This window comes from Coffea eugenioides, chromosome 11 (assembly GCF_003713205.1).
Source record: "Coffea eugenioides isolate CCC68of chromosome 11, Ceug_1.0, whole genome shotgun sequence".
Classification (NCBI taxonomy): domain Eukaryota; kingdom Viridiplantae; phylum Streptophyta; class Magnoliopsida; order Gentianales; family Rubiaceae; genus Coffea; species Coffea eugenioides.
This window is the reverse complement of record NC_040045.1, coordinates 47,951,831-47,972,609: the sequence shown is the minus strand read 5'-3', so window position 1 is coordinate 47,972,609 and position 20,779 is coordinate 47,951,831. Positions and strand designations below refer to the sequence as shown.

General features: G+C 39.5%; 4 protein-coding genes across 6 annotated transcripts; all 4 read right to left on the bottom strand.

The window, feature by feature from the left end:
• Nucleotides 1–592: 592 nt before the first annotated feature.
• On the bottom strand, nt 593–4,478 carry LOC113753112 (probable WRKY transcription factor 4). The gene is made up of 4 exons (XM_027297209.1): nt 3,888–4,478; nt 2,608–3,323; nt 2,335–2,493; nt 593–1,285 (listed from the first exon to the last, which is right to left on the bottom strand). The coding sequence occupies exons 1-4, from the start codon at nt 4,329–4,331 to the stop codon at nt 1,069–1,071; spliced, it is 1,536 nt and encodes a 511-aa protein (XP_027153010.1). The 5' UTR covers nt 4,332–4,478; the 3' UTR covers nt 593–1,068.
• A 4,895-nt stretch (nt 4,479–9,373) lies between these two features.
• On the bottom strand, nt 9,374–13,493 carry LOC113754259. Of its 3 annotated transcripts, none has more exons than XM_027298625.1 (8): nt 13,071–13,493; nt 12,829–12,923; nt 12,021–12,141; nt 11,785–11,903; nt 10,871–11,057; nt 10,617–10,760; nt 10,015–10,299; nt 9,374–9,617 (listed from the first exon to the last, which is right to left on the bottom strand). In XM_027298625.1, the coding sequence occupies exons 1-8, from the start codon at nt 13,347–13,349 to the stop codon at nt 9,486–9,488; spliced, it is 1,362 nt and encodes a 453-aa protein (XP_027154426.1). In that variant the 5' UTR covers nt 13,350–13,493; the 3' UTR covers nt 9,374–9,485. The 3 variants fall into 3 exon arrangements, with proteins under 3 accessions (XP_027154426.1, XP_027154428.1, XP_027154429.1); XM_027298627.1 differs by having other exon boundaries at nt 9,528–9,652; XM_027298628.1 differs by lacking the exon at nt 9,374–9,617 and having other exon boundaries at nt 10,170–10,318.
• A 760-nt stretch (nt 13,494–14,253) lies between these two features.
• On the bottom strand, nt 14,254–15,436 carry LOC113752787 (lamin-like protein). The gene is made up of 3 exons (XM_027296847.1): nt 15,350–15,436; nt 14,735–14,927; nt 14,254–14,606 (listed from the first exon to the last, which is right to left on the bottom strand). The coding sequence occupies exons 1-3, from the start codon at nt 15,434–15,436 to the stop codon at nt 14,254–14,256; spliced, it is 633 nt and encodes a 210-aa protein (XP_027152648.1).
• A 3,063-nt stretch (nt 15,437–18,499) lies between these two features.
• LOC113752949 (lamin-like protein) lies at nt 18,500–20,617 on the bottom strand. The gene is made up of 2 exons (XM_027297009.1): nt 20,219–20,617; nt 18,500–19,091 (listed from the first exon to the last, which is right to left on the bottom strand). Exons 1-2 carry the CDS (start codon nt 20,418–20,420, stop codon nt 18,748–18,750), a joined length of 546 nt encoding a protein of 181 aa, XP_027152810.1. The 5' UTR covers nt 20,421–20,617; the 3' UTR covers nt 18,500–18,747.
• Between the last annotated feature and the right edge of the window lie 162 nt (nt 20,618–20,779).

Below are 20,779 nucleotides of genomic sequence, written 5' to 3'. Positions count from 1 at the left end.
ATAGAATGTCGGTCTTTGTCATGATTTCCTAACTCCGAGGAAGACTCGCAAAATCATTGGTGGCTCCCAAATTCATGCAACAATAATAATACTTCTTCACTATTTGTTTTTTTTTTTTCTTTCTAACAGTACTGGACTACTAACTAATACGGAGAGAATTCATTTCATTTCATTTCTGCAAAAAAATGAAGAAGGTTGATTGATCGTCGATCGTTGCTTTGCTGCTGACGTAGTTGTTAATACTACTGTCGACTCAACTGTGTGGTCCGTCTGAGGTGAAAGGAAGAGAGGGAAAAGGTGAAACGTAGCCGTTAGGAAGCGTGCGTTTTAATTTCTATCGGTTGAAATTGGAGGGAGAGACGAGACGATGAGAGGGCAGCTGTAGAATTTTGGACCAACTCTCCAACCAACTCCGGCTCCACAATCTGACATATTATCCCACTACTAATACTATATGGTTGGTTAATTATATAAAGGATTAAATTGCGCATTTTTGCTTTACCCGGTAACCCATTCTTTACTCCAACAAAAACCCAACCAAAAATAGAAACTCTCTCTCTTCCAGACTCCTACTCGAAAAGGAGGGGGAAAGGAAAAAAAGGCCTAATGGCACATAATTGTTGAGCAAGGTACAAGTGACAATGCACATAGAACATACACACGCACTTGAATGGCCTAGAGATTTATATGGAGGAGCTCTACCGAAGATCATCCCCTCCCTCCCTTCATTATTTACTTCATCAGCACAAGGAGGCATGCATACACCCAAAAGAATTAAAAGAAAAAAAGTTACATAAAAGTATGATTCCCATACATTTACGTGGAAGATTGAAGAGTGACCAGAAATATCGGATGCAACCCCCCCCCCCGGGGGGAACAAAAAAAAAAAAGTCACTTCATATGCCTTCAGCTGCTACTGATTCAACTGTTGCAAAAGCTAACACCAAAGCTGTACAGAGCTGTGCCTTTACCATTTGCACATACACTTCAGGATTACCGCTTATGCTGCAAATCTTTCCCTCCTTTAGCTGCGGCAAAACAACTGTTATCCAATCTTTGCTTTCATAATCACACTTCTCTATCTACAGAAGACTTTCTAGCTACAGGCCTTCGCGGTTTTAGCTTAGTGTTTGTGTTGACATTGTTTTGGCCGCTGTTTCTACCTGCTGGAATGTCATGATTATGTTTGCCCTCGTATGTAGTTATAACGGCTTTAGGGTCTGCTGAAGCCCTTTCAACATGTTTGCGAACGTTACATCCCGCAAATGTACATCTGTAATAACTCCTGTAGATGCAAACACAGCAAATGTTGAAAACCAAACTCAAATTAGAGACCCTCCTAAGTGAATATCATAGTACAGACTCTAATAGATGCAGAAGGAAAGAACTAGAAATTTTTCTTGCAACACGAAATATTCTCATGTCTCCTAAGAATATCATATGCATATATATATATATATTCCTCACACCAAAGCACAACCTAACAAAATCGGCAGCAGTGACAAGAATTCTTCAAATCTACAATATAATATCGACAATGCCAACTCTCATACTTGGTTCTTACCCCCATATCATTCATATCCTCCATTTCTCATTGCAGAAAGGAGAAGAAAATGATGCTTCTCTTTTCCAGCCTACGTTCTCAAATTTGACAAAGGGACTCTCTGATTAAACAGGGCTGATTTGAAGAATAGTAAATATTACAACTTGACGACTAATTAAGCAATTCATTTCTTAAGTTGAGAGAATGAATTCTTTTTTCACAATAAATGAGCTGAGAGACGAAATCGCCAAGAATGAAGAAGAAAAAACTAATATTCATGAAGTGTTCCTATGCACACTTATTACATATATAACCAAAATTATTCTACACCCGATGATGAAGTAACTCAGCACCTAATTCGAGATCCTAAAAATTGTAAATGCGTAAAGTATGAGAAAGGAAAGAACAAGTGGAACCAAGTCAAGGTTTGACATTTTGAAATATCTAACTGCAACAAACTTTTGTCACTAGCTGCTTTTCATTTTAATTAATTCCTTCTCTAAAGCTCTTTACAGAGCAACAAAGTGAACATTAAACTCGGAACCCAAAGATATTGACAGTCAGAATGATACCCCACAATGCGTTTCTCATAACCATTATGTAAAACCCACTGAATCTTACCACAGGCAAAGAAAATGTGATCCCCAAATAGACAGTACCCAATATATTAGCCTTCTTAGTAGATAAATTTTTGCAAAGATAAGCTGCACTAGGCTTAACATGCATAAGTAGCTATTGTCATCTAGTAGGCAATAAAAAAATTCACAAACGATGTAGGATAAGGGTCCCACCTTGGATGAGGGTTTCCCTTGACAACTTTCTGTCCGTATTTCCTCCACTTGTATCCATCATCCAAAAGATCAACTTCACTTCTTGTCTGCACAACTATTTTTGGTTCTGTGACTGTTTTATGCAATGGAGCTGGAACACCTGCCCCAACCTCTGTGCTCCTGCATAGATGGAAGATTAAACAACCAATAAGAAAGCACTTTTTCCATATAAGATTTTCCCTTTACCATCTTGGAGGGTAATGCACTATCACAGACATGACAAAGATAAATTACCTTCTCTTTGCACTCGGTTCATCATCATCATCAATATCCTCATCTATAACTGTTGCCGAGTCTTCCCTCTCATCCTGTTCACTGGCAACAGGAAATTGCTCAGATGATAACTGAGTGAATGCCTTCTGTTTTAAATTATTCGGGTGAGAAGTTGCAGCATCATGTGTAACTTCAGTCTGCCATCGCGAACCAGATTCAGGGTTCACCTCCGAGCTCATCATCCCATTCAGACAAGAATTATCTTTTGCTCGTGTATTGGGCTGAGGCAATTCATGATTGTGCTGTCCTTTATATGTAATCTCAGTTACTTGACCATCACTCGCCCGCTCAACCTTCTTCTTGACAGGACAATTAGGATGCGTGCACTTGTAGTAGCTCCGAGGATGTTCTTTTGCTTTAACCAGCTTCTGGCCATATTTCCTCCAGTTGTAACCATCACTAGCTGGTTTATCAAGAGCAAAGGAAACAGTTTTTTTATCAGATTGAGATGCTTCTAATGGAACCATCTTCAGAGTCTGAGGTTCTGCCGGTATACTGTGCACATCTTCTTGTAGGGTTTCACTAGGCAGAGAGGATGGCTTAAGCTCTGCTGCTTCTGCAGAGGCTATACCTGAGGCACGCTGAAAATCAGCTTGAATTTGAACAAATGATTGGGACAACGCAGCCTGAGCTGTAACATGTGCTAGAGCCTGCTGGTGGGACATTCCAAATGGGCTCTGCAAGTGACAGGAAAAAGACTATATATCAAGCTAAGACCAGTGCGGACCTTTTGTCCGAATCTAGAGTAAAATGACAGCTCAACTCTAAGTAGAGCTTCCCATTCTAAATTACAAACATGATAAGGCTCTAAGGAACTCGCTTTACTTTTTTTTTTTTTTTTTCCTTTTCGCTTTCCTTATTAGAATGGAAAGGGCGAAAAGTAAGCAGCCGGGGGGGAACACTAAGAATCAAAACGAGCAAAGACCCTTAACCTATGGGCCATATTCGATTCTCATCTACTTGTAACTTCAGCAGTTGCAAACAAAGACGCGATCTCTTTATCCCTAATTTCCATAGATAAATTCGTGTTCAATCAAGATACAACAATGTGAGAATTGATACTAAAAAAAGTGGGACTGTCCACGCGGCAGGCAGTTACAAGTGATACTAACGGTTACAAAATTAATCGCGAGAACGCGCATCATCATTTGATTTAGAAATCCATGAATAAAGTGCCAAAAGACGTATATCACAGAAAAAAAAATGTTACATCAACTACTTAACCAAGTTAGCGGAAATACCTGAAGCGGAGAAAGAAAACCAGGTGAGTTGAGAAAGCCAGAAGGACTGAGGGCAGGAGGGACCAAAAACAAAGGAGACTGAGCCACCACCAATCCCATCGGCCTATTTTGTTTATACCCCGACCCCTTATCGTTCCCAACTCCAAAGTTGACGTCTTTAGCGGCATAATTCTCAGTAGAATAATCACCGGCGGTGGCAAAAAAAGTGGGCTTTCCAATAGGGGAAGCCATGGCTCCGGCAAGCAGCTGAGAGAACGAGCAGGAATTGGAATCAGGGGAAAAGATATTGGACAAAAGGGTCATCGGACCTGGGCTGTATCCGGGCATAGACCCACTGGTGAAAAGGGGTTCAAAAGGAGCCCGAGGTGGCACTGTAATCGTTGGCCGCCGCTGTCCTCTGGCAGCAGCACCACCAGTCTCGGTCCCCATCTCCGTCTGACCCATACTTTTTGTTTTTGCTGAATCTTAAGGATTTCACCTGAGTTGAAGAAGAAGCTAAAGCCTAGCCCTTTGCGTTCTATCTGCACCTACACGAGTGTAGATTATACTACAAGTTGAAGCTGGTGTGCTATATAAAAAAAGAAGAGGAGAAGTTAGTTGCTTTCTTGCTAACTTGCTATCGGCTAATAAGTAATAATCCAACTTGGGTTGAATTGTGAAAAGATTGCGTGTGTCCTGAAAAGCCAACTTGGCCACTCCCTTTCCTCGCTGCATTTACATATTTGTATCCTGTTTTGAATTGTTGTCAACTGCTGGGACCCGTCACCGCTTTTCTAGCTCTTTTTTTTAATTTTTCTTCTCCTGTCCTGTGAAACTGACGTCAATATTAGACTCTTTAACTCTCTTTTTTTTTTTAAACAGTTTTGCTCTCACCTCGAAGAAAGCGAACAAATTCATTAATTGTTGCAATGAACTTTGGTGTGTATATTATTGATACCCACAAAACTTTTATTTAGAGGATCATTGCAAGTCGCTGGCGTGTTCTTTTTTTCTGTTTTTTTTTTTTAAAACAAAAAAAAAAGACAGAAACGAAAAAGAAAAAGAAAAACTACTGCATATGAGTCCAAGTAGTTGGCTTTATAACATGCATGAACAACTGTAGTGTATGACAAACTGCTTGTAGTACATACTAGCATGAACACCAAGATTCATTACTGTAGCGAAGTGAGATGGCTACTATGGGATATGATTGATTGATTTTTCTCTGTAGTTCTTTTGATGGACTTTCTAGTTTCGAAAGCTCTTTCTGTAGCTCTTTCTACAGAAAGATCTTTCTAAAGTCACTACTACGTAGCAGAAACGAATTGGAAAGATGCAGTAGCTGCGTACAAAAATGTCATTTCCATACTCTGTTGTATTCCATTTGTATAAACAGAGCCAGCCGATAAAGATCTTATAAGCCGTGAACGTGAAGGAAATAATTAATATTATTCAGTTTTGTCGGCAGTTGCTCTTTATTGGTTTATTGTTGTTTTAATCAACGAGGGAAGTAGATGGGAGGTTAGTGCTGAATCATGGGTTATTTTAGTCCCTAAAAAAAGAAGTAAAAAGATGAAAGATTAATATACTCCCCGTCTTTTATGAATGGTCTCCTTTCAAAGAAAATTGGATGTAATCAATCAGTAGTGGCCAAAAGGTTCTGCATACGCATTCTAGTCAATTGTTGCCCACCTTGGAATTGGATAGGATGCCCGTTTTGAGTTGAGCGTTGAAAATGGCTACCTTATGTTTCCACTTTTCTACTCCGGGACTGTGCCTCGACACGTCACAGCAGCCATCGCGAGAATTAAGTACTAACTAACTACTTCTTGTAATTACAAGGCGCCTTCAAAAGTTGCCGATTTTTTAAAATTGTTTGGGAATCTAGATTTAATTGTCGCCCTTCTTACTTTGGTAATAAAATATCAGGAAGGGGAGGAAGGGGTCACATGACATGTAGTCAGTCAAACCAAATGCAATTTCGGAGCAAAGAGTCAAACATTGGGAAAAATGCACTTTTCATCCTCAAAGTTTGGGCTGTTGATCAATTTCATCCTCAAAGTTTCACCCAAAACACATTTCATCCTCAAAGTTACGTAATTTTGGCCAATTAAGGACAATTGACGGGAAATGAAGAAATTGGCGTTAGACCCAACTGTAAACCCAACAAAAATGAGTTAAACCGGATGGAGCCATTTTTTAACGGAACAAAAATTGTTGCAACGGACGAAAACCAACATTCTTTTCCTTCTTCCCTCTTTCTTTCTGCAACCTCAAAATTTTTTTGCCAATCTCTAGATTTGCATCTGTCCCTACAGCTTTGGCACATGACCAGTAACGTAGCTGCAGCGTGCTCTTTGCATGGTGGTGTACCTTCTTCGATGGCCTCCACTAGAAAGTGGATTACAAGAGATGCAGTCTCAGCAACCTCCTTCAATGCAATCTCTGACGAGGAAACCATCTTCTCCAGTAATGCCCTCGCCTTCTTAATCATCTCTGATTGTTTTTCGAACTCATACATTAGTTGTCGGCCCGAAGGAAGGAAGAGATTTAGGAATTCAATTTACACTTCTAGCTACATAAAAGGAACTCCAACTCCTTTGAAGGCAAGGAAATTCCCCCGTTCGTGTTGAAAGAAGCGGTGCTTGTTCCCCTATCTTTATAGTTACATCTAGTGTTAATACAAGCATAAGAAAGAAGAGACCCAAGAAAGATCTTTTATGAAGCTAAGCTTCTAAACCGCGAAAGAAAACCGGTTGCTAAGGTTACACATGGAACTAATTAAGAAGTCTAAGGTTGAATCGGAGACGCGTTAAGAACTCGTCGGTCGGGAAGAAGACCGCAAAGCCGGGGACCTAGGTGGGAAGGGTTCTTCTCTTCCCTTGATTCCTATTTCCCCACCCCTGGACTATATATATATTCCATCCCGCTCGAATCAACTGGAACTTGTTTGTCCCACCCACTTGTCTCGGGGCTTTTTTCGTAATCCTATCCTAATCTTGTCATTCATTCCTGGTCCTCAACCTCGGGGGCTACGGCAGTGGATGAGCCAGAAGTTGGTGAGGTTGACTCGTCATTTGAAAGAAGGTTTGCATTTCGACAATGGAGAAAAGGCTAGGTGGAACTCCGACGGAGCGGTCTCAATGGTCTCATAGCAGCAGAGGGATGAGAGCTTTCCAACCGGTTCTCAAACCAAGATCTTTGTCCGGAAAGTCAGTAAGGACCGAGTCGACTTTCTGTATTCGATTAGTCCGCTCAAGATGTAACCGACCTGATTTGTTTGTTTATGTGCGTCAGCATATAAACACTAAAGGAAGGAAGGGGGCAGGCCATCTGCCAATTGGGAATTCATGGATCCAACCAGGATCGCGGGATAGCCCCAGATGCTGCGATTGCTAGCTTGTTAGCGGAGCAAGAAGAAACAACCAAGAGGGCTTCTGCTGCAAGGTCAATCAATGACTTTTTTGGCATTGAATGATCTCTAGCAATACTGGTATGGCACCAGAATTCACAATTCGGATCTTGTTTCTGCAAAATCACAGCAAAATTAGATAGGGAACAATTCTACAGCCAATGCCTTCGGATGCAACTTCAAAAGCTGCAAAATTTAATTGATGCAAACAATACCATTCACTGTGAAAAGCTAGACAAAACAGAGCAGAGTGCCGCTTCAGTGGCTTCATAATCTTGCGTACGAAGCATCGTAACGAGCCGAGAAATGATCTCTCTTTCTGCTAACTTCTGTCTTAGGTTGGTTGCAAGTTTACCAAGTTCTCTGGTAGCTAAAATCTGAGCTTCCCATTCATTAGATAGAAGGGCTTCCACTATCACATCTTCCATGGTTGGAAGCCCTTTATCCCTCTCAGTCATTTCTCAACTCTCTTTATGTGAAAATGAAAATATAGAAATGTAGTATTTGATTGCTTCAAGGTGGTGTAAGGTTTGGCTTTTGGGAAAAAAGTTTTGGGGTTGTAGAAAGGCAGAGGGAAGAAGGAGAAGAATGTTGATTTCCGTCCATTGCAACAATTTTTGTTCCGTTAAAAAATGGCTCCATTCGGTTTAACCCATTTTTGTTGGGTTTACAGTTGGGTCTAACGTCAATTTCTTCATTTCCCGTCAATTATCCTTAATTGGCCAAAATTACGTAACTTTGAGGATGAAATGTATTTTGGATGAAACTTTGAGGATGAAAGTGACCAACAGCCCAAACTTTGAGGATGAAAAGTGCATTTTTTCCCGTCAAACATTAAAAATCAAATAAAAAGAAAAATAATCCTTCCTCTCAACTTGCTTTATTAATGGATTTCTTTATAATTTTTTATTAGTTCAAAAAATATTTATGCATTGGGAAGATTAATTATAAATAAATAAAAATGTACCTTTGCGTGTTCTTTTAATGAAAAATTTTTTTTATTAAAGAATAGAGTTCAAAGATTAATGGTGACATTTTTTTTATTCTTGAAAAAAAAAATTAACAGTAATAATTAAGTAAGACAAGGTTGACAAGTTGGATTATTAAAATGAACTTCCATTTAGGTTAGTTCCACAATGAATGTAAAACCGCTTAATATTTGTTCCGTGACAATAAAAAATAAACGTAAAAGACAGCTAATCATAGAAGGTGTCGTCGATCTGTCAGTCATACGCAGCCGAGGCAATGGTAGCGATGCTCTCAGGTCAACACCGGGCCTTGTTATTTTCGGACGTCTTTCGTTCATTTATACGGCTCTTGCGTTCAGGTTACGTATTTTGTACATAAATGCGTTTCCCTTCACTCAAGCCGCAAAAACGTTGAATTATAGAACTCCTATTTCGTTTTGCTTTCCTTTTATTCTGTCTTCTTCTGCTCTCAATATGTTATTTTATGGGAAGGGATCATTATCCAAGTGGCAGAACAAAAAAAAAATCATCCCAAGTGGCTGAAAATGCATTAACTACGGAGCATATAATTGCTCCACCTGAAATACTCCACTTACATACAGATGGGCAGCTTGTTTCTTCTAAAATGATTCATCCATTGGGCCCTCCACGGATTTCTTTAAGATGGATGTGACAGAATGGCAACGGAACACCCACCCCACCCCAGACAACCAACTGTCTAGCCTTTGCGACTTGCGAGTAGCTAGCAAATTGCAAGTCCTTGACAATGATGACGTTGTACGGGACTCGCAAGTAGGGTAGGATACTTTGACGCAGCAGAATTGTGACTGCTAGTAAAAAGTGCATATAGATTTTGCACATCTTGTCAAGACTCTCCAGATACAAAAAAAAGCCTTTAACCCATAACCAATGACAAATCTCCCTTGCAAGAGATCAAAGGAGGGAGCGTTTTAACGTGAAATAATAGGGACCTGAACCAGGCATGCAACATTTGCCGCATCCCCACCTGGACCACAACACGGCTTTTAAAACTTTTATGGCATTGTCGTGCCATTCACAAAACAGCTACCTAACCACACACGCATGCACCCACATTTTATCGCTGTGGCAACTATTGAAAAGCGCCATTTCATTTCATATATCCATCATACTCGAGAGAAAAAAGAACAAAGTCAGGGCTGACCCAAAGTCCTTGAAAGCCTATGTATGTTTTAAACCTCAAAGTACAGGTATTGTTGGCTAAAAAAACTTCGAAAGCATGTTTAATACGATCGATAGGAAATTCTGTTTCTGGTTCAAATCTTCTGAATGTAGGTACTGGACGGCAAGGATTACTGTAATTCTGCTTGCAAAGGGCTTGTCCAATGTAAACTGACAACATGATTTCAGAATCCAGGAGCACAAAGCTGCATTATCCAAGATGATTGACGACATAGGAAGGCAAAAAATGGGCAACTTGATTTTCATTAGCCACGATAAAAAAAAAAAAAATAGATCAAGTTTAATTTATTGACTAGGTTACCTCTCACTACATAATTAATCCACATTTTAGAACTTCAACTTGTATACCCATTGATCATTTTAAGCACTAACAGAAATCTCCATGACATGATTTGAAATATATATTCAATTCAGACTGCATCCGTTATTTTTCCCACTGAGAAACCTGTATATCAGCTAGCCAAAAATACGCTATCACATCCGCAAATTTATGAATGTAAATCCCCTTTCTATTTAATATCTAGAAAAGAAGGATCAGTAATCATACTCTGCTCTCCAAGAAGTATGTTGAGGAGACAGCGAGGCCTTCCACGTCATAAGTACGGACCAGTCTCTGTCTTTTTCCAGGTGACTCAAGCCAGCAGAACTCCAAGTGGAACGATTTAGATTCTTGAACACACTTTGCCACGTCACATGGGCATCCCATGTACATACCCCCAGGCAGTAAAATCAGCTGGAAACCTCCGTCAAAGGTAACCAAATTCTTTGACATGGTCCCCGTCCAATGTACATTAGTAGTAATATCTCTCCCCTCCAATGTCGATGCAATATCCTGTAGGAAACAAGGAAAACTAACAAACTATTTTTCAAAAAAATATAATCCCGGATTATGTCAGGAAAACAGAATCATTAAAATTTAATGATATTGCACATTTTTTATCGGCAGAAAATAGCATACATAAGGTTAACAGAAATAAGAGCAGAAAGATATTGGTTCAAAATAGATGAAGAAAGCAGATATGTTAATGCCACTCCTGTTCTTATTTGAAAAGATTTCTTTGAAGCGTGATATCTTTTGGTTCTTTCACCTAAAACTCATCTCTGTAACTTCCACATCAAAAGAAATAGCTTTGAAGTAGTGCAGCAAACCTGGATTAGTTGACCATCCTTATTTATTTCAAGTACAGCCACAGTGTCAGCTCGAGCAAGTGTTGCTCCATAAACACCGCTGCGCTTTGTGATAGAATGCCCTTTCCATGTACCCAGAATAGGTTTAATCCTGTCTCCATAATCCTAAAGCCAGACATGATTGGATATCACGAGAATAATAAAGGAAAGGCAAAACCCAAGAACTGAAGTTGTAATATGTACTATTCAAGCTTCACTTGGTGACTCGAGTCTACCTGAGAATCATCAAAGGTAGGTGGAATAGGTGCAGTGCTACCTCTATCTTCAAGGAAGACAAGGAGCATATCCAGAATTCCTTTTGGATCCATGACATGGAAAGCTCTTACTCGCCGATCTTTCTCCAGTGAATATAGGCAATTCTCACATACAATAGAAGGTTGTCTCGAGGGAAGCTTTAGATTTCTGCGGAAAAACAAAACCAGTGCAGGGACAGTTGAGAAGGGTTAGCACAAAAGGATTGCCACAAAACCCCAATGTTAAGCATGTTGGTAAGTATCCATGAGAATACCAGCAATAATCCAGAAAACCCTCAAGATCAAGCATACTGATAAATATCCATGAGAACATTAGCATAGATTTTATCGAATAGTCCCCGAATGAGCAACAATCTGAGTACTCAAATCATCAGCAAGTGTTTAATTGCACATAATTAACAATTTTCAGCATTACACGCGACAGCTTTCTTTAGTTGTCTGACTTAGATTGAGTCAAAAAAAGGGTCTCATAGTAACTTTTGGTTCCCTCGTCTCCATTTATATGCATGACCAGGCATTAGGGGATGAGCAATGCAAGCAGGGATGATTTCAGGTGTGTAACCACTCAGATTTTCAATATCAGGAGGTTAGTTGCATTCTTGGGAGGATTCACAAAGGGGTGATACTTCTATCTACCTATCACCAAGAAGACAGTAAGAGAAACTTATACGGAAAAGAGACACGCACCTGTGCTCTACTATACCCAATTATTGTAAGTTAGTGAGTCATGCATCATGCACATGCACATGCACAAGCAGCTGGTTCAGCAATTTGCAATGCATAAAAAGCAGCTTTTCAATTTAAGAGGCACTATACAGAGGAGAAGCAGGAGGGATGAAAAATGAACATGACAGCACCAAGAGGAATGCACTCACTTGGGTGATTCTTCTCCAATATCATCCTCGCCTAACACCCCTTGTCTGAGCACAGTTTCTAACATTCCAGCAGTCTGGTACCTCAATGCAAATGCCCTCTCTTTGGGGAAAAAACCAATCTGCAAACTAAGTTCAGTTGAATCTCAATAGAAGCAAACATATGAAAATAGTGTGCCACAGCTCCATTTAGAATAATAAAGTACGAAATTGACAGTATCAGGATTGAGAAGGCTTACCTGCTGATATTTATCCATAGTAAACATGTTGATCTCTTTGATTTTGTACTCAGACCATTCTGCCTCATCATCATCAATTCCAGAAAATGAAGTCGTTGATGGAGGTTGTTTGATGTATAACCTGACAATTTAGTCATGCGGTTAACAAGGTCATCATAATGGATTAAGCTATCAAACTTTCCATTCATCAGACTTGGGTTATGCCTAATGTCGTTTCATGAGGCGAGTAAATTTTACAAATTAACCAAATACATGAGCTTATACAAGGACACACATTGTGCATCTAGAAAGTTTTGAGGCAAAAAAAATAAATCAATGATTAACTAAGCTACCTACCTGATTTCGGAGAGGCAATGAAATTTAGAGTCTTAAAAGAATTGTGAAGTAGTGCATTAGATATCTTTAGTTAGAATTCTCTCAATCTGCCACTGAAGAGGCCATGAGAGTTGACAGAATTGCAATTAAATCTGTGATCAACTTCAGCTCTTTCTAAGACTCAATCAACAAGTCAGTAGAGCATAACCAATGAACCACAAATCATGCGGCCTAAAAAATAAACCGTCGAGCATGAGAATGTCACTTATGTAACCAAAATTCAGTTAACGAATCTGGAAAGCATAATCAATGAGCCAATAATCCTTGTGAATTAAAGGCATTCCACCTACCTAAACCACATCGTCAAAACAGTGTCGGAAGAATTACGAGGAAAAGAAACAAATTGAAAAAGTAGAGAGGCTTAGTGATTGCAGCAAAGGTACAAACTACAAACTAAAAATCAGTAAATTAAAAGCTAAAAAAAGAAGCTTACGTTTGAATCAAACTTATGAGTTCATCTTCGCCATAAGAACCCGCAGCAAGCTTGGTACTTATTTTATGCATCAAATTCCCCTGGCTATCAAATTGCTGCAAAATTGAGAAACAGCAAAAAGTAGGGGTTGGGGAGAGAAAACGGTCGTGAGACAGACTGAATAATGCATTGCATAGGGGGTAAGTCGAGAAAGAAATCAAGCAAAAAGAATTATATATAAATATAGTAGTAGTAATACAGACGTGGAAAGTGCCGGTCCAGTTCCCAAAATTGAGGTGAATAAATCGTTGAACCGCATCGAGGCTCAAGTGTACTTCTGGATTGGGTTGTGCGGACGACGATGGTTGCTTCATGGATTGAGCAGCTCCGGCGATGGATGGCCGACGTGAGGAAAGGGGTTGAGAAAAGCGTGTTGGAGTAGTGGGAGGCCATGATTGGGAAGGGAGCTTTCGGGTTTGAGATGGATTGGTGCGATAATTCGGCGATGAAGTTACTGAGACAGGAGAGGCAGCCGCTGCCATTCAGACTTTTATACTTTGGGAGCTTCTTCTCTTCTCCTTGTTGCTGTTGTTTTTTCGTCGCAGCCGCAGCTGATTTCATGAATTCATTTTCTCTTCTCTGCTTTTGAGTTCTGTCCCTCCCTCCCAAAAATCTTATCACTTGCTTTTGAGTTCCATCACCATTTTTTTTTATTTTTAAAAAAAACTATTTATTTGTTATTATGTACTGTATTACTAGTATTTTGCAAGCACTACCTCTTTCCTTCTCATGTTTGGAGCGATAGATTATCTAAGCCCGTTTCCGGAAAAAGGTGCAGCGGATCTACTTTTTGTCTTTGTATTCTGTGCTATGGAGGGCCAAAGGCCCATTACATATTGACTAACTGGGGAGTGCCAGCCACTCCACAGATCTCTTGGCCCAAAAGCTCTTCAAATGTTAAACCCAGGAGCTAAACTTCTTGCTAGCTTGGCTGAGTGATCTGCTCACGTGTAAATCTCTTCAAAATGCTGTAAATTTTATAATATTTGAAGTATCCTTCCTTCTATTGGGCTATTGTACGCTAATATTTGGTGCAATATAATTTGGATATCATTTTTTATACCAAAAATTGGTATACATGAGGGGATTTTTTTTTTTTTCGATACGATAGCTTCCTACATTATAGAGAAGGGGAGGACCTGAAGAGATCATGAGATAATTCGAAGGAACTGAACCAACACCGGATCAAGGGCGCACATGTATGAGGGGATGCGTTGGGTTGGAATTGGTATACATAATTGCAGTGTTCCTGGGCGGAATTGGCTTCAAGCAATTATGGTTTGAATTTTACTTGGAAACACGAGTAGTAAAACTACTGATCCATTCATACCACGGGCAAACAAGAACTAGGTTTCAATACTTGCAATCCCAAATAGGAGGGAGAGGCTAAAGTCGGTGAACGGTGAAAGGCGGAAACCCATGACACCAAATTACAGCCGCAGCAGCAGAAACCATGGTTAGAGCAAGCAGGTTGCTGCTGGTTGTTGTCACTGGGGAACCATTTTTGGGGGTGGGTTCAGGTGCAGGTGGGGATGCTTCAACAGCATTAATAGCCACCTTCATGCCACCGTAACAATAGCCTCCGCCGCAGAGGAAGTAGTAAGGCCTGGCCTCAGTGAGTTGGAATACGTCTCTCCCACCCCTTGTAATGTTCTGTATGAAATCATGGTCGTTGCACAGCTCGTAGTTTGTCCGGTTCACCTCCAGCACGTTGTACATCCTCTTATCGAATCTGAACACTGCATTAATTATTTATATGTCAAGAGTGCAGAAAGACACAACAACCACAAGGGGAGCAAAAGATAGAAAACAAAAGGAGAGGTACGGAGACAATTTTATGAGAAGATGGAGAGTATGGTATACTGACGGAGCCAATCTCCCACGCAAAGCTGCTGCTGAGCGGCCCATTCGGTGTAGTTAACGTCCGGTCTCCAACCAGGCTTACCTCCAACCTGGATGAGTCTGCTGGCAGCGCAGGTTAGCGTTGCCGCCGCCACCAACAGCCATAATGCACCACCCCTTTTGCCCAGCATCATGATGATCAAACCATCCAAGAACCACTGTCAAAAGAGAGCAAAATAATGAAAGAGGCCGTTATGGAACTAGTACCATTAGATTTGATAAGTCTACGTACCATTCCTCGCGTTGATGGATGGTGCCAGCTAACCGTAAATTAACTTATTCCGGCGAATCAACCTCGAAAAATCAGCAAATATATACAAAAGAAAAGACTAGTAACTAAGTAAAGAAGACCCCAAAAATGCAAATCTGGCAAGAAGAAGAAGAGATGGCTAGTGGCAAATTGGCTGGTATTTAACAACCAACCAGCCATATAGCGAGCGCGCAGTGAGTAGGATGCTTAGCTAAGCTGAGTGGTGACCCGCTGTTGGACTCTAGCTTGCATTTTTCACGATTTCTGTTTTGCGAATCTTACCTTTTTGGCCCTGATTAATCACCATCGTCCACTTGTACAAAACTGTACGATACGACAACCCGTTGGCGTACCGGATCTCCTTGCAAGTACTGCAGCAGCAGCAGCAGCATTGGTGTGAGCGGCCAACCGAAACATTAGTGCCCAAAATTAAGTGCATCTTTGTTTGGGCAGATGTAAATATATATATTAAAAAAAAAGAAAGCAAAATAAAAGGTTTAATTATTTGAAGAAATCAAAGCAAAAAAAAAAAAACTGTGCACAAAATATGATCAAAGATTTCAAAATTGAACAACTTCATATAAGTTCCGTACAAGTTAATTTTATTAGTACAATTTCATATATTGGACAAAATTAAAGATTTTTTGCTAACCTAAATTTGTATACGTAGTGAAAAGTTTGCCTAATTAACGCCTTTAAGCGTTATGATTTTTATCAAAAAAAAAAGAAAAAAGAAAAGGCCTTTTCAGAGAATTTAACCCATAACTCCTTGCAAGCACAAGGCATTCCTGGACACACAACTCTTTCTTTGCACCTTTGACTGATTTTACTTCACAGGAACAAGAGGAGATATTTAGAAATTACAACCAGGAAGATAAAAAATTGGAATACGGATCGAGTACAGGTGCTAAAACCGCATCATGCAGTGAATTGCCCAATCAGTTGGGCTCAATCTGCCACGGTCAATTAATCTGTTGAATGGACAGCCCAAATTATATCAAGCTCAGTGGACCAATCAGCCGTTGATTGCATGCTGCGATTGATTGTCCGCGGTGCAGCAACAAGCACGTACAATTCGGATCCCCCCGGAAAAGTAATGGGTTGAGCGGTTTAAGGGAGTGAGTATAAGTAAAAGTTGTCGAATTCAAACATTTTCACTTATATTATTAATAAAAAAAAATTTAAATCTGGCCCCACCTCAATATAAGCAAAAGGAAGGCAATCTACAAATTCATTGAACCAACTGTCCTTTGGTTATTGGCCATCACAAAAGATTTAAATTTTTACAGGGTGAGAGGTCAAGATTCAAACCTTACCTTCCATCACTTTGTCACTATAATATCCTTTGAGGTCACAAATTTTGGTTGTCACTAGCATATCCTTAGGAGTCATGATTTTGGTTTCAAAATAACTATACTTTCTTAAAAAGAGAGAATCAGTACTGTTTTTGCTTCAAATATTTGAGACAACACATTTGATCCTATTGACTGAGTTTTATACCAATTGTTATCGGAATCCAATCACGTGTTCGCAAATTTTTTTTTTTAAAATGTTGATTTTGATCCCTATTTTTTGATGTTTATAAAACAATAGATAATACTAATATCTCTTCAAGAAATATTTTCAATTATGAAGCAAATCAGATTCAAAGATCAAGTGCAAATGAAAGGAACAAAGGCTGCTGAAAGCTGTCGGACGCTTGGTTCGGACGTCCGATAATCATTGCGCAACTTCGGATGCATGAAGAACTCCACCACCGGACGTCCAAAGAAAATAAGACATTCCCCCTGACTCACTGACCTCGATCGGACACAAGTATCGGATGTCTAATAAGATTGTTCAAATTCGACGAAAGCTGTCGGACGCTCACAAAGACAATACCGGACGTCCGATAGAATTGAGATATTTCTTCTAACTCATTGTCTGCTTTCGGACGCAAGCACCGGACGTCCGATAGAATTGAAGAAGATTTTTCAAACTCACTGCCTACTGTCGGACGCAAGAAACCAGACTACCGAACGTCCGATACTCCAACGGCTAGTTGACTCTTCAGCTACTTTCTATCCGTTGGAAGCATTAATGAAGTACTTTTTTGGTCTCTTATAAATAGAGTATGGTCAGAAATTTCAAATAACTTTTGCATATTGAAGATACAAAAGATCTAGAATAGTTTTAGTGAGAAAACACTCTCCAAAAAAGATTTGTAGTCTTGGTGGTGTGAAGTTCATTGTAAGTTTTTTATTTGTTAGTGAATACTTCGATAGTATAACTCTGTGAGGGTTGTCCTGAGGGATAGCAAAACTTCCTTGCTTGACCGAGTGAAACTTGGGGTAAGGAAGAAGTGAACCTTCCCTTGTACACAATATTGGTTGTATTTCATCAACTTGAAGAAGTTTGTTCTATAAATTGATTTACAAGTTCAAGAGAAGTTTGGTAGTCAATTAGTTTGCAATTCTTCCCTTCTTATTTACTTATTGTTATATTGTGATTTTTTAATTGATTATCTCTTCTATTCCTAAGCAATCGTGCTTTCTTACTAATTGCTACATTGTGTAGTCACTTAGAAAAGAAGGTAAATTTCATTTTGAGCAAAAAGTGCCCATAACTTGATTAACTTTTTAATCAACCTAATTCACCCCCTCTTAGATTGTCTTCGATCCTAACAAAAAATATAAAAATATTGTGGCCATAATTTGAAGTAAAAGACGACTAATTATGCACACGGTGATCACCACATGAGTAATTAGCTATATTTTATTACAATTTTATGACTAGTTGTATTTTATTAATTTTTAAATTTTTTTAAAATTAGTTACAGGCCGTGACATGATTCTGATAATAATTGGTAAAAAAAAATAGTCATTAGGACTGAATGTGCATGGAAAATGAAACATTTGAAACTACATTTGCCTTTATCCAAACTTTAGTAAGGATTAAAACTCTCATATCACAAATGTTTGGGAACAAAATTTCAATACTCTCCTCCCAGAAAAGAAAGCAAATTATTTGGTTGCCTGTTCTATGGAGTTGACTATTTTACATTTCAGAGACAACCTTCACATCAGATAGTACCGCACGCCGCATGCAAAGATTCAAGAGGATCTGCTGTGTTTGGACAGCCATTTTCCGTGGAAAAATTACTACGTTTCCTGTGAACGCATTTTTTTATCACTTTTTTACCTTACATATATCAAATCGCTACAATAAATTTTTTACAAAAAAATCCAGAAAAATGCAATCCAAACAAGGCACTGTTACCATAACCGGGAACAATTCCAACCCCGATAATTGACGGAACCAGGAATAATTAATTTATCAAAAATGGAAAAGGCCGCCCCCATGATTTACCTCCCTCGTCTCACAATGATCCATCCATCCATACGAGCCATTATCATACTACAAAGCGCGTGGTCTATGGACCAATGCAAATAAGCAATCCATCACTTGCGGCGCAGACAAAGATCAGTTACAAATGCTTCCTCCGCAAATCATGCAGTTAAATCATTCAATAAAACATTCTTTAATCAATTTTGGTCAACATACTCACAGACTTCCAACATCAACCGCCGTGTTTGATCTGAAAAACACTATTAACTTTCAGGCCAAACTATGCAATGGACAAATAAGAGATTGTTGGAAAAGGAACAATCGAAAACAGCCCAATCTTGATCCCTAATTGGATCAGAGAAACGTCTAAAATGACAAGCATTTGCTCAACTTCTATTTGATCACAAGCGTAGAATAAAGGCATCCCATAAAGCAGCAGCTGCAAAAAGAGTTGGTATGAAAACCTGGCCTCTGAAAGTGGACAGCAGCAGACTTGGTGAATCACTCTTTTGAGGCAAGGATGCTGGTGGGGGAGGTAGATTTTCAACATGAATTGCTACCTTCACTCCTCCATAGCAGAAGCCCTTTCCACTGATGAAATAATAAGTCTTAGTTATGTTCAGCGGAACAACATCCCTTCCTGCTCCGGTCGTCCAATTCTGAAGAGGATGATCCGAATTGCATGAATCAAAATCGGTCTTGTTTACCTCAATCACATTCATCTGGTTCCTATCGTACACGAAATCTGGAGAATAAAGAAGGAACCATCAGACGGTATTTTAACCTGCAAAAAGCACAGTTTATATGGCTCCTTCAAATTTGACTTTCAAAATGAACTACTACTAAGTGTGCCACATTGATCCAAAGCAGCTATCATTTGGTTTTTCCAATTGCAGATGGGTCCGGATCAGAGACATGAAACAAAATGCGGTCAGTATGTCTCACTGGATCTGATTTATCATGTTCTTCCTTGCATATGTAAGCAACGCATTTTAACATGCTGCCTCTCGTCATCATCGAAATAAACATTTAGGACGGTTCCGCAAAGTCGAGCCTAAATTAAAAAAACTCGGGAGAGCGAATCTCAATGGGTGAAAAGACAGGAAAGAAAGCCAAAAAAGGCGTTCACAGTCATGCTAATATTGGCGGACTTCGGACAATTCCATTGTATAATAAGGAGAAAAGAACCGAAAATGGACTCAGAGGAAGACTGGATTTCAAGGGAATTCATTTCGATATCAAGGTAGGCCAGTCAAGAAAAAGAATGGATCTTTAACCAAATAAAACAGTACACTGAATGATAGGATGAAGGAATAAGTAATTATAGGATGAAGGAAAATGATACACTAGCAGTTTTGAAGAACAATGAATAGGGAATCACTGAATTGAATCAAATTCCAGGAGAAGATCAACAATTGCTAATAGAAGTAGTAATTGAATATCCCAATTATTGCGACTCCATTGAAGGACTTGCTGTGACTAAACATGTAAATAAAACGCCAACGAAAACACTTTAGTTAAGCTAAAGCAAAAGAAAATAGAAGATCCCACTTTTTTAGGTAACTGAGAAAAAGTAATGCAATCTCAACCGCATCTATCCAAGGACAATAAGAACCAAAACTTTCCGTCACTATGAATATCTGGGGCAAGAAATTGCTGATTAACAAGTCAACCTGCATCTCATCTCAGCAAAATATCCCAAACGAAGTTACAACAGCATACTAAGAAACAAGAAATCAGCTCAATATCAAGCTCCGCATTCTTCTATGCAGGAACAGAATTGGTAAAGTAATGCTAAAAGGCAAGCATGTTATAAGGCAAGCTCAGCTGGAAAAAAGTACTGGATCTGAAGAGAGAAAGAAATTTGCTTACAAAGCCAATCACCATTGTAGAAATGTTTGTCTTGAGCCCAGATAGTGAAGTTAACATTAGGGGCCCAACCACCCATGTTAGATCCCACAATGTAGCGAATAGATGAGACTTGAGGCAGCATCACTAATAACACGGCTGCTGTTAGCACCGCCGCCGCCATTGACCACCCAATACCCCTACTCCTCAGGCTCAACCCCTCCATTTTTCCTCTTTAGTCTTAGTTTAGCAAGTAAGAGCACTGAGAAAAGCTCCGTATATATCCTAGTCGAGTACAAAGTAGAAAGAGAGAGCTAATAGGCTAAAGATGGATAGCTAGCTGTATCCGTATTATTTTTGGGGTATGCGTAGAGGGGATTGATACGAGACAGGCTTTGGTACAAGTAGATTCCAGATCTATATGTCTAACCGCCGCAGATTTTTATTGTTATCTGGGGTCCGTGGGTTAAGAAATAGTACGGCATAATAATAAAAATAATCCACGAGTCCACGACCCACTAAAATTTACTACTAACTTGTATTCTTGTGTCACCTGCCTGATCTATGTAGTTACTTCCAGTTGGA

Excerpts from the sequence above, each read along its gene's own strand:
- LOC113752787 (XM_027296847.1), bottom strand. The coding sequence starts at position 15,436 with ATGTTTCGGTTGGCCGCTCACACCAATGCTGCTGCTGCTGCTGCAGTA. Across the intron at positions 14,928-15,349 it reads CGCCAACGGGTTGTCGTATC|TGGTTCTTGGATGGTTTGAT; the intron begins GTACAGTTTTGT and ends CTCTTTTGACAG. Across the intron at positions 14,607-14,734 it reads TTGCGTGGGAGATTGGCTCC|TGTTCAGATTCGATAAGAGG; the intron begins GTCAGTATACCA and ends TAATTAATGCAG.
- LOC113752949 (XM_027297009.1), bottom strand. The coding sequence starts at position 20,420 with ATGGAGGGGTTGAGCCTGAGGAGTAGGGGTATTGGGTGGTCAATGGCG. Across the intron at positions 19,092-20,218 it reads CTACAATGGTGATTGGCTTT|ATTTCGTGTACGATAGGAAC; the intron begins GTAAGCAAATTT and ends TTTATTCTCCAG.
- LOC113753112 (XM_027297209.1), bottom strand. The coding sequence starts at position 4,331 with ATGGGTCAGACGGAGATGGGGACCGAGACTGGTGGTGCTGCTGCCAGA. Across the intron at positions 3,324-3,887 it reads GTTTTCTTTCTCCGCTTCAG|AGCCCATTTGGAATGTCCCA; the intron begins GTATTTCCGCTA and ends TGTCACTTGCAG. Across the intron at positions 1,286-2,334 it reads AAGGGAAACCCTCATCCAAG|GAGTTATTACAGATGTACAT; the intron begins GTGGGACCCTTA and ends TTGCATCTACAG.
- LOC113754259 (XM_027298625.1), bottom strand. The coding sequence starts at position 13,349 with ATGGCAGCGGCTGCCTCTCCTGTCTCAGTAACTTCATCGCCGAATTAT. Across the intron at positions 11,058-11,784 it reads ATTGGAGAAGAATCACCCAA|AAATCTAAAGCTTCCCTCGA; the intron begins GTGAGTGCATTC and ends GTTTTTCCGCAG. Across the intron at positions 9,618-10,014 it reads CATACTTCTTGGAGAGCAGA|TTTACATTGGACAAGCCCTT; the intron begins GTATGATTACTG and ends TCATGTTGTCAG.